The following is a 12,237-nucleotide window of genomic DNA, read 5'->3' as shown; positions in this document are numbered from 1 at the left end:
ACATTTTAGTTTGATGCAGGTTTTTACAAGGTGATTTAGTATAAAGCTGGTCTGATGTTTCATTACCTATAATAACCAATCAGAGTTCAGCTTCATACTCTTAAACTGTATATTAAACACCTCTGTGATTGGTTACTGTGGGTGTTAAGGTTACTGATCCATGAAACCTTGAAGAGCTCTAAGGTTCCTTTCCCACCCCACCATGGTGAGGGCCTTATCTAGGGTGTTGCAGTCACTGTGATCGTAACATTCACTGGATCATCTTCTGGAGCAGGAGACAACTGAGATAATGGTACCTCGGAATTACTGGGAGCAGCCGACTCTATAGGAGGAAAAGAAAAGTTTAAAACTAAGATTACCAAGAGTAATGGGACAGATTTCTTAAAATTTTCTAAAAACAAAACTGTTTTATTTGCCCATAACAACCAATCACAATACAGCTTTCATTTTGGATTCTGCTCCTGAAAAATAAAAGATGCTTTGTGATTGGTTGCTGTGGGCAACTAAGACAATTTTGCTTTTAGACCGTTTTAATAAAGCTGATACGGCAGAAGTTGAATTTATGTAACAGCAGGCATCTCTTGTAATGTGCACCATTGGAGACCATCATGTCAACTATCCCACACAGATATGGTGGTCTCATACCCTCAGGAGGAGCTTCTCCCTCTGGACCTTGGTCACCAGAACTGGCAGGTCCCTCCTCACCATCTGCAGCCGTTTCAGCATCTTCTGGATTGCGGATGTTCTCTCTGGCCTCACCCGGGGCTCTAAGGGGCGGAAGAGGTGATTAGTTGATCCCTAAAGAACAAATAAAGTGGCTAACCTAATGTACATACACTGGATGAATAAGGGATAGATGTAAGAGAATGACACTGTGGTAGATACAGTACACATATTACATAGGATTTGTTTGATCAGCATAAAAGCTATAGACACAAAATGTTCTTAAATATAAATTAGATTTTAATTGAGACTTTTTGAAAAATTGCTTAATTTTTATATTAAATTCATTGGAGCATAAGCCATAAAGGCTACAAATACTTTAGAAGTTAAAAGAATTTATTAAATGATATCAAAAGTACAACAAAAACACTTTAGTGCATACGTGAAAGGGAAGAGCAGAAGGGGGAACCTGCATAGGAGAAGAAACCAAGACATAACAATCCCAGTCAGAAACTAGAGACAATATAATCAGGGATGTTGGACCTATTAATCCAGGGTGACGCTGTTGAAAATGGACGGGTATCAGAGATGGTAGTGTTAATTTTTTCATAATAATGTCAATTCGTCTAACGACATATGTTACTAAAATATAGGGCCGCTTCCATTTTAAGGCGAAATGGATTGCCACTGCCATTAATATATACAGTAGTCATTTATATTGAAAGTATCTGAGAGTGTTAGGCTTAAGGCAGAAAAAAAAATGGAGCAGACAATGAAATCGTCGGTCCAAATAGTCACTGCACCATCCCATGGCTGGATATCCAGAAGCGATGGGCCAGAGGACAAGTCCAACAGATATGAAGCATCACAACCTCGAAAATAAAGGGGTGAGACTTTAGGGTAAAAAGGGTGGAGTCTAGAAGGAACCAAATAGGTTCTGTGAAGGATTTTAAAAGAGGGCTCCATAAGTAATTTGCCAACTGCCCTAGCTAATGAACGTGCAACAATCGCCCACTAAGCTGGGATCAGGGTGATCTATAGGTCCTGTTTCCAGGCTGTCATATAGTCCAATTTTCCCTCAGAGCTCAGAGAGCAGAGTGTTCAGTATGATATAGATAAAGGAAAGAGAAACTCATACGGCTAGTGGTGGTAATCTCAGGTTTAAGTGAGGTGAGAGAGCATAGGAAGTGAAAGACCTGTGCAGTCCTGAAGGTCTCTGAGGGAGGTGGAGAATGTGTGCTAATGACATAGTCCTTGGTGAAGTCCCACTGGTGCCAGGTGCCACAAAATATCTTAATAGGAATTGGAAAATCTGTCGGCAGCCTCAAATAGGCAATGGGATCACAATAAAGTACTTGAAGAGCCCTTTAGAACGGACCAGTTATGTTTTCCCATTCTTAAGAGCATTAATAGTTGAGTCTAGTTCTTCCCTTGTTATGGGTCCACTTAAGGAAGCAAATTGGGGAGGTGTGACAGTAAGAAGTTGGAGGGAATGGAGAAAGGAGGCAATCTCCGGAGGACGGCTGAGGTAGAGGTAAAATTGGTGGAACTAGGTATAAACAGAGTTAGGATTGGAGGTAATTTTACCACCCAACTCCCATATTTGATATATAGCATGTAGTTTTTGGCGCACCCTTAGTTTAGAGGCTAACAATTTATCAGGTTTGCTTGCATATTTGTAAAAACTTGCTAGGTCCAATGGACAGCTTTTTCTTTCCGATGTATTAGGAATCAAGCTGACCAAGTTGACATTTAACATCCCTGATACATTTAGCCAAATAGCAAGAGGGGTGAAGCTGATTAGCAGTTTTTAATTTGTGCTCTAAGTTTGCTTAAACTTTAGAGCGCTCTTTTTTCAGACAAGAAGCCTCCGATATAAAGGTTGCCCTAACTGCAGCCTTATGAGGCACCCAACTAATAGCTGGGTCGGTATCCGACACATTATGTGTAAAGAGCTTGTTGAGGTCATCTGAAATCCGTCACTTGATGTCAGGATCTGTCAATAGGGAATCATCCAGACCGAGTAGTAGAGGGGGTCCAGAAATCTATATCAATCATAACCAGGTCATGGTCTGACTAGGGACAGGGCACACGATGACATATGTGACGTTGGGGAGCATTCTATCAATCTTAGTGTAAGTGGTGGTGTGCAGGAGAAAAGTAAATATAACCTCTCCTATTACCATCAAAGTCACGCAAAGCATCCGTTATCCCAAGGGACCTAAGAGCAGTACGAATCTTACCCTTGGCCTTAGAGGAGAATTTATCCAAGTGTGCTTCAAAAGTGAAATTAAAATCTCTGCACCATATTATTTTCGTAAAATTCAACTGTTCCAACAGAGAACATAACTTGTGGGTAAAAAGCTACCTGGGGACTCAGTGGGGACATAGGAGTTAAGAAGGCATAGTTGACCGTAAAGGCAACATTGAATGATGATATATCTCTCTTGGGGATCTATTTGCATATCATCATCCTATAGGGGAAAAGACGTTCTGATCAAGACCGCCACTCTCCTGCTTTTAATTTGTTTGGGTCCATGTCCAATAAGGGTGTAGAATGAGCGGAAAAACTTAGGAAACACGCTGGAGGTGAAATGCAATTTCTGAATGCAGAGAATATCAGGTTTCAGTTTTTCACATCGGAGAAACGCCTTACAACGTTTGAGGGGAGTTAAATCCCCTTACATTATACAAAACAATGTTACACATAGGGAAGACATTATGTGGGGTAAAACAGCTGGCACCGAGAAAGGACTGCACAGATCAAGTAGTCAATGATAACGTATCTGGACCTTCTGTAAGGCAAGAGTGACCAGATGCATGGTTCTACGCCTGTTCAACGTGGCTGAAGCCAAGTCTACGAAGAGCTGGACAGATGGGAACATACCCGGTAGAGGTTGAAGGTTGTGGGCTGCTGACAGAATTCGGTCGCGTAGGTATGAGTAGTGCAGCTTAAGAATAATGTCCTTGGGTACACTCGGGTTTTTAAGGCACCCCAGTGCTCAATGAATACAGTCCATGTGAAGTAGTGTGGGGTTGGTCTATGGAAGCAGAGCTGAGAACAAGGTTGTAACAGTCTCCTGCAGAGTAATTATCGTTTCTGGCATTCCCCTGATACGGATGTTGGTTCTCCTAGACCTATTATCTAGGTACATCAATTTAAGATCTATGGCCACAAATTTTTGGGCATACCTAATCATCGAGGTGCGTTTTATCATCCTCTAGGGCATCACTAATGTCATCCAGTCTATCCTCCACATCCAAGACCCTAGATTTGTTTGTAACTCAATCCCTGGCGAGATTGTTTTTGTATAAATATCAAATTTCTGTGCTGATCCAGGTCAAGTGATTATAACCACCCAACATCCATATTGCTCGGCCCCATCTCTGTGTTTAGTGTGTATTACTTGCTCTATGGGTATTGGTAAAGCCAGCCGCCGTTATTACACATTGATCATAGAGAGGACACAGGACCCTGACTAACTTGGATTCTGATTCCAATGACTTGACCCTGAGTCCGAATCAGCCCAGAAATGAGATGTTCAAAAAAACAGAACCCAGGAATTGAGTTTAAGAAAATCCTCATACAACTTCTTTATTGATATATGAAAATAGATTTTACTTACGGTCTGAAGAACAAGTCATGTAGCCCTGGACAAGGAGATATAAATGAAGAAATATTTATAAAGTTACAAAGTATCAGGTTTGATTCAGCATTAACCATTTACATATACTGTATGTCTCCACCTAACCATACCACATAACCTCCAATCCTCCTCTTCCCATTTGACTGTGGGTACAAAACCTATACAGCACAATCATATCTATTATTCAGCTGCAAGTATTATATAGCAGTCAAAAGAAGCCCAAGGGGTGCAGAAGGCAAAGCAGAAAATGATGTCTTACCTATTGTAAGACAGGGTCGGACTGGGGTGTTTAGGGCCCACCAGTGGAATTGTTTTTAGGGGCCCACTGCCAGGACCCCTGTAGATGAGTTGTACAGATACAGGATGGCTAAAGGTAATATCAGGAGCCAGCTGCTCGCCCGCCATACGATGTGCACCACTGCACTATCTAAACCCACTGCTACATCCTGTATGGCAAGAGAGCAGCGTGGCTCCTAGAATTGTCACCATTACCTGTAGCCGCACTGTAATGAAAAAACTCATCTGCAGAGGTCCTGGCTGTCAGATTCCCACAGATGTAATATTGATGGTTATCCTAAGGACAGGCCATAAATATCAGAAACATGGATAAATCCTTTAAAGATATTGTCCATGAATTGGAGCAACTCATGTGCCGGGCTGGAGGTTTAAAATAAAAAAGCATATTCACCTGTCCTCAGCAACCCGTTGTCCTCGGCCAGTGTCCATTCAGTCTCGTGCTGGCACCTTCTTGCTGGGAGTCCTGAACCTCATTTGACCGCTAAGAGGAATTGGGTACAGGATTTCCAGAAATGAGGTGTTGCCATGAGACCGAACAGTCAGAGACGGAGGACAGCAGGGTGCTGGGGACAGACGAGTGTGTTTTTTTTTTGTTTTTACACCTCCGTGGCTGAGGTGTAATAATGAGAGATGAATCAGCTGTTTGAGTGAATCGTGGTATCTGTGCAAGTGCCGTGACCCCCTTCTCTGTTTACACAGTATCATACATCTCATAGTGGCCATGTCATGTAACTACAGCCTAGTCCTATAAGCGTCTATGTGACAAGGCTGTAATTACACCACACGGTCACTATAAACAGACAGCGTGTGATATAAACAGGCACCATAGTCCCTTCATACAGCTGATCAGTGGATCACTTATCTCTTATTGATGATTTATTCTGAGGATAGATCATCAATATAAATGAACTGGAAAACTCCTTAAGCCTAAGGCCCCACGTGGTGTCCTGTAGCAAAAAAGCGCTGCGGGAAAAACCGCGTCCATAACGCATCACGTTTCTTCCTGCAGCCCTTTGCACAGAAAGTTTGCAGAGCTTTCCTCTCTATTTTCTGCTTCAATTATATCGAAACCGCCAGAATTTCCGCCGTAGGTATGCTGCAATGTCTAACTCTAAAACCAAGACTGCTTTGGAAATTACAGCATGTATCTTATTTTACCACAAAGTGTGGATGGGGCTTCATATGGCGAAAACACCATGGGAAAAGCCGACAGTTCCTGCAATGTGAATGGGATTCTAGCAAATCCAATCCACACATTGTAGAAAATTATGTGCAGTGAACATGCTGTGGTTTCCAAAACCGCTGGGGTTTTGGAAATCGCTGGAATATCACTTATACCTACGAAAACACTGATGGTTTCCCTAGAGGTGTAATGGAAGCAGAAAGTGAAAAGCGCTGCGGGAAAAAAACACAATGCGTTACTGCTGCGGTTTTTCCTGCAGCGTTATTTTGTTGCAGTTTGCGACGTCAGGCATTAGGCTTAATAAAGCCCAAGTGCCACTTTCATTAAATTAATTGCCCCCTCATAGTATGCCCCTAATTCCCCCTGACATAAATACTGCACCCCCAATGACCCCTAATATCAATGACCACCCCCTTATGTTCATAATGCCTCCTAATATAACCTCCCCTTGTATTCCTAATGTCCCCTAATAACCCTTATATAAGTGACCCCCCCTTATGTTCATAATGCCCCCTCCTTATAATTATAATTTCCCCCTCCAAACAAGCCCCTTGTACTATTAAAATACCCACAACTAAGCTAAAAAAAAGAGTTATACTCACCTACCTGGGATCCTGATGAATGGAGGTGCCCACTTTACATCCAAGCGCAGGACGTCTGTGTATCAGCACAGTCCATCTAGCTAAAAATAAGGTATATTAATGGCGGTGCCTGGACCCAGAGCAGCCGCCATTGGTGAAACTAATGTTTTGTGGGCCTGGGTAGAAACTTTTGTCCGTGGTCCCCTATCCCCTTACTAGAGCGAATTCTTGATAGTGGCGGTTATGGGCGCTAAAGCAATATCTCAGATACCTGAAAGAGATAAAGCTTTAGTACCCACAACTGCAGCTATCAAGAATACGGTGAGAAAGCAGCGCAGCGCCCCACATGTAAGCAATACTGGGACAGCATAACGTGCTCCACAGGGACCCCCAAACAGTATTATGTGCTCCACAGTGGCCCCCAAACAGAATTAGGTACTCCATAGTGACCCCCAAACATTATTATGTGCACCACAGAGGCCCCCAAACAGTATTATATGCTCATAGTGCCCATCCCCCCAGAGCCTGAACCCCCCCTTTCCCCCTTCTTGCTCACACAGCCTGCACCTCCATGTCTCCCCTCTTGCTCACACAGCCTGCACCTCCATGTCTCCCCTCTTGCTCACACAGCCTTTCCCCCATGTCTCCCTCTTACTCACACATGCTGTCTCTTCTCTCTTCCTTCCATCAGTCTGTTCCCGGCCGATTCATCTTCCTGTGTAACAGTGTTCTGTACGATCCGTGTAGCTCCGCCCACATATGACATCATCACAGGTCCTTCAGCCCTTCTGCAGCACGCAGTCTCTCTCCCTTCATACTTCACACAGTGACTTGCCCGGGTGCTGACAGCAGCCCTGGGCAGACGCCTTACCGAACCTCCACTGTCTATTAATAAAAAGGCAGTGGAGGTCCGGTAGGGCCCCATAAAGGCCCCATAATGAGGTCTTAATAGTCCAGGCCGGGGCCTACCGGGGAATTCCCCGGTACTCCGGCGGGCCAGTCCGACCCTGTTGTAAGATGTGTGATCTAACAACTTTCAATGAATGATCTGACAATACAAATAGTGAGCTGATATTCAAGATTTTCAAGCAAACCTTATAGTTAACACTCACGTGGGTTGTTCTCACGGTTCCGAACGATGTATTGGAAAGCCAGAAGACTGGCCACGCCTGCCACTAACATACCAGCAAAGCCAGCCCCGATAGCAGCAGGATAGATATTATTTGGCGGATCAGCTGAAACAAAATAAATTATACTAATGTGTAATAATCTTATATTTCTCAATGTAGATAGCTAATCAAGACCCAATTTGCACCATAAACACCATACTTATTATTTTTTTGTCTAATGTATTTAATTTCCAGGCAGTGGGGGGAGTGGGGAAGAGATGCTTCAGCCCATCAGATCCCACTAATATTATAAATGGGAAAGTTTGGATGTTTGTCACTCAATCACGCAAAAACACCTGAACGGATTTGGATGAAATTTGGCACATAGATAGTTTGTAACCTCGATTAACACATTGGCTACTTTTTATCCCGGTAAATGGCATGGCTTCATGACTGTTATGAATTTATTTTCATATACTATATTAAACTGCTCTTGCCAGCAGGAGAATCACTAACTGGAGTTAGCCGGGTCTGTTATCTCTCTATGTAAACACACAGTTAACACTGAGTCCATTGTGTACAAGCATTTGAATATTATCTGATCTGCTCCAGGCAGTGCTGACACACTGGATGGGAAAACCTCTTTAATCCAAATTTGCAGTTTGCCAATTTTAAACATGTCGGGAAAAAGAAAATCTAATTTGTTGCGAAATTCTAAAACAACGAGAGCTATGAAGGTAGTCAGAAGTTAACAGAGTTCTCCTGAAGCGGAGCTGAGGAGGATTTAGCAAACTAGGAGCAGGTGGCTCATCAACACCAACAACACGCTCATTATATGGCGTGCTAGTGAGCTGCTGAGATGCTGGAACAATCACAAGGCACAAGTTCAGCAGCAGGACTGCTGAAACACTGGCGTAGCAGATCATTGATGGCAGCAATTTGCTGAATATAGGCGGATCATCGACGCCAACAACACACAGATGAAGTCGCAGGCAAAGGCTAGTTTACTATAAATCACACCAGAAAACTTATGTGCCAGAATTAGTTTTCTTAATAATTCTGGCAGATCTTCTGGCAGGGGTACAATTGATTAAAGCGTAACTAAACTTTATAACAACTTTTCCTTTTCTGGCTGTATTAGTCTCATTAATATACTTTATTAACAAATTTTGAATCCTTTCTTTCAAATCCTGCTTTTTTCACTCTTTCCCTTGTTTCTGTATTGAGTGCTGTTACTGCCTCTCACTGAATATTACTGTGTGTGGAGTAGGGGCTGTGTAATGTGTAGAGAAAATGAGGGTAGGGGAGCGTCACTTCAAACAGCTATATCTCAAACATTATAAAATATACAAACTTTTTCTGTCATATGAAAAAGGAGATTCTCTTATTTCATATGATATTAAGGCTGAAGCGCTATGTAAATTATTTCCAGAGATATCATTGGTTGAATACACAATTGAGATTGGGATTTTCATATTATATAAATTATACAGCTTCATATAAATTTCTAATCCCAACTGTGTTTTCAACCAGAGAAAAAAAAATAGCACTACAACCTTACTGTTATAAGAAAGAAGAGAATATCCTACATGTTTTATAATGTCTGAGATATAACGGTTTGAAGTGACCCTTCCCTACCCTCATTTTCTCTACATTACACAGCCCCCTACTCGAAACCTGTACTCCATACATATGGTAGTAACATTCAGTGAGAGGCAGACACAGTTCTCAATGCGTAAACAAGGGAAAAAGTGAAAAAATACAGGATTTCACAGAAAGGAGACATAATTTGTAAATAAAAATATAACAAAATGCATTTATAACAAATACTGCCAGAAAATCACAAGTTGTCTGAAAAGTTAGCTATGGTTTAAGACTGGTGTAGGAAACAGTTGTAGCTTTGGTAGTAGTCTCAATAAATTCTCCACACATTGGGGAGATTTATTAAGCAAAATTCTGGCATAATTGGCACCAAAAAACTGTCTAGCATCCCGTGCACCACATTTATCAAGTGTTTTAGATACTTTTCCAATTTCTTTTGAAAAGGGGCATGGCCTATTGGGAAGGGATGCAGCCTCAGGTGAAAGGGACAAGATGTAATTTGCAGCTGTGTGTGCAAAAGATGCACCGAGAACTTATAAGCCAAATAATAAGTGGTTTATTGTTAAAGACAGTGTAACCACATGCCAGATTTATCAAATCTGGTGCAGTTTAGCACTGTCTATTCTAAGACATAGTGTAAGATGATGGCTGGTCAGATCATGGAGGGGTGTACATCTCACCCAGACTACTAATATGGGTGAGATGAAAAACTCCAGAAAGAACATTTCTCAGCAGATAACTTTTGTCTGCTGAGTGTTATTTCAAGTTCTCTCTATTGGGCTGGATTTTTAGGAATGGCAGGTAGATTAGCAGTGGGACCTGTCATTCCAACCCCCTCCAGTCCATACTTTGTGGATGTTTCTGCAGCATGTCAGCTGCTGAGAATTGTCCTCATCAGTGAGGCTTAAGCAGTCAGCTCCAGCAGCAAGACTTTGAGCAGAGCTTGGCCGGAGAGCCAGCTGGAAGGTCAGACTGTTGTAACTGTCCTGGTTGTTGCAATTTACTGTTGAGTCTGCTATTATAGGTGAGGTAACCGATTATATGTTCAGTTAGAGCCTACCCGGGCAGATATTTATTTATTTGTGTATTGTTTTCTTTTGTTCCTGCACTGTTTTTTTTGTTTTTTTTTTTGAGTGAAAATAAAACTCTACCTTTTTTGGACTAAAAATTTGGACTTGTGTGTCTATGCCACCCCACCTAGCAACCCCACACTCTGACAATAGACACTATTAGTAAATCTGCCCCATTGTTTGGCTGTTTCTCTAATTCCTATAGACTTTAATGGAGACTGTATTGTTTGTCTTGTGCCCAGCCACTTGGATGAACAGATGTTCCCAAACCCTTATTTGGGATCCAGAAACTACTTGCCTAGTGCAATAAAACTGGCTATACAAAGTGTGATGTTCAACCATGGTGGAATGGGTAAGTGGTGCTATGGGGACATAAATTAAGTATACCCTATGTCTTGCACATCTTCACTGACCACTGAGGAAATCAGAAGCAAGAAGTGTTATATATAAGAGTAGCACCTGTATGTGTAGAAACATAGTGCCAAATAAATAACTGCACAGTACCACTTCTCATATCCTGTATGCTGGAGGTTCAGACAGAGTACAAGCATAAGGAGAAGATCATCATTGTTCTGATAGAAGGAAACTTTTAAGCATACCCTGGTAGTGGTATTTTAGTTAGAACAGTCCCAATGCCGACAGTAACACTTGACCAATCAGAGCATCTGGTCAGTTTCTGTACCTGGTGTCTTCACTTCAGAAGGGAATCCCGTTGTCTTATGGTTGACAGCCAATATCCTAAAGGCATATACAATGGAAGGGTCCAATCCTCCAAGTTTGTGTCCTCGGATTTCAGGCTCAATGTCATTGGCCACTGTGTCCCAGGAAGCAGCTTGGACGGATCTCCTAGGAATTTTGACGGACCGGATGCTGGCTTGTCGCTGTACCATGAAGCCAGTTAAGTCTCCGGCTCCTTTTGTCATCCACTCTAGATCCACCTCTGTCCTCTGCCGGCTGTAGAGAAGTTTACTGATTGTTACATTGGGAGGTGTAGGATATTCTGTCAATGAAAGTTGTAAACAAAAGGTTGAAAAACATAATAAAGTAGGTTCATGCTGTATATTTGGTGTAAATGTCTCCCTGTATACAACAATTTTCAGCAATATAATTTTATGGTGGCTCAGTGGTAAGTACTGTAGCCTCTACCTTGCAGTGCTGTTGTCCTTGGGTTTAAAACTGACCAAGAGTAACATCTGCATTGAGATTGTATGTTCTCGCCATTAATTGTGTGGTTTTCCTCCAAAAGACATACAGAGAATTTAGAATGTGAGGTCTACTTGGAACAGTGAGTAAATGTGCTGCAGGATGTGTGTCTACTATATAAGCAAGGTAAATAAATAACCACCAAAACCATAAATGTTGCAAAATAAAGGTGTATTTCTGAAATGTATCCTTTCATGACGTAGTCCTATTCACAGTTTGTTACACTGTATCTGTGTATCAGACATACCACAGTGTGGTTTGGCACTTCTAAGAATAGCTCCTATAGCAGCTTGTGGAATATGCACTATGGCACTACCGTTACATGTGAAGATATATTAAAAGGGTGGAGAATTGACTTAACAGTCATGACAAGTTCATGGCAAGACCCTTTCTCCCTAGGAGGTTGGAGGAGCAATAGTCAGATTGAGCAGAAGAACAGGGGTACCCATCATCCACCCTATCATGACTTACAAAGTAACCAGGGAAGGTTTGTACTTACTTTTGACACTGAGCCTTAATAATAGAGAGGTGTTTCCCACTGCGTTGGAGGCCATGCATCGATAGAATCCATTGTCTGTGCCCCACTCTATCCCTCGCACTGTAAGATTTGATTGTCCATTGTCCCTGTATATACCATACTTTTGGGAATCAGTGATTATTTCCTTGTTGGTGTTGTCATACCAGGTAATTTCTGAACTGGGGGTGGCCAGCTTTAGAATACAGATCAACTGAGCATCTTCTCCTTCTAATACAGAAGTTTCAAGATTTGGGGAATCCAATACTGGAGCCTCTGTGAAAAATGGGAATCAGAAAATTCAGCAAAATATTCTGCAAACCTACAAGGTATTAAGATAATAATGGTTACTATCGGATACAAAAATA

General features: G+C 42.0%; 1 protein-coding gene across 1 annotated transcript in view; it reads right to left on the bottom strand.

Moving 5' to 3' along the window:
• Positions 1-218: 218 nt before the first annotated feature.
• VSIG10L2 (V-set and immunoglobulin domain containing 10 like 2) overlaps positions 219-12,237 on the bottom strand; it is a 28,030-nt gene continuing 16,011 nt past the window's right edge. Inside the window, exons 7-12 of the mRNA XM_075279036.1 lie at positions 11,855-12,145; positions 10,835-11,152; positions 7,484-7,606; positions 4,290-4,314; positions 646-767; positions 219-322 (exon numbers count right to left, since the gene is read on the bottom strand). Of these exons, the coding sequence (XP_075135137.1) occupies positions 219-322; positions 646-767; positions 4,290-4,314; positions 7,484-7,606; positions 10,835-11,152; positions 11,855-12,145 (983 nt within the window). The remainder of the gene's footprint in view (positions 323-645; positions 768-4,289; positions 4,315-7,483; positions 7,607-10,834; positions 11,153-11,854; positions 12,146-12,237) is intronic.

The sequence above is a fragment of the Leptodactylus fuscus genome, chromosome 6, assembly GCF_031893055.1.
Source record: "Leptodactylus fuscus isolate aLepFus1 chromosome 6, aLepFus1.hap2, whole genome shotgun sequence".
Classification (NCBI taxonomy): domain Eukaryota; kingdom Metazoa; phylum Chordata; class Amphibia; order Anura; family Leptodactylidae; genus Leptodactylus; species Leptodactylus fuscus.
This window is presented reverse-complemented; position numbering and strand designations above follow the sequence as displayed.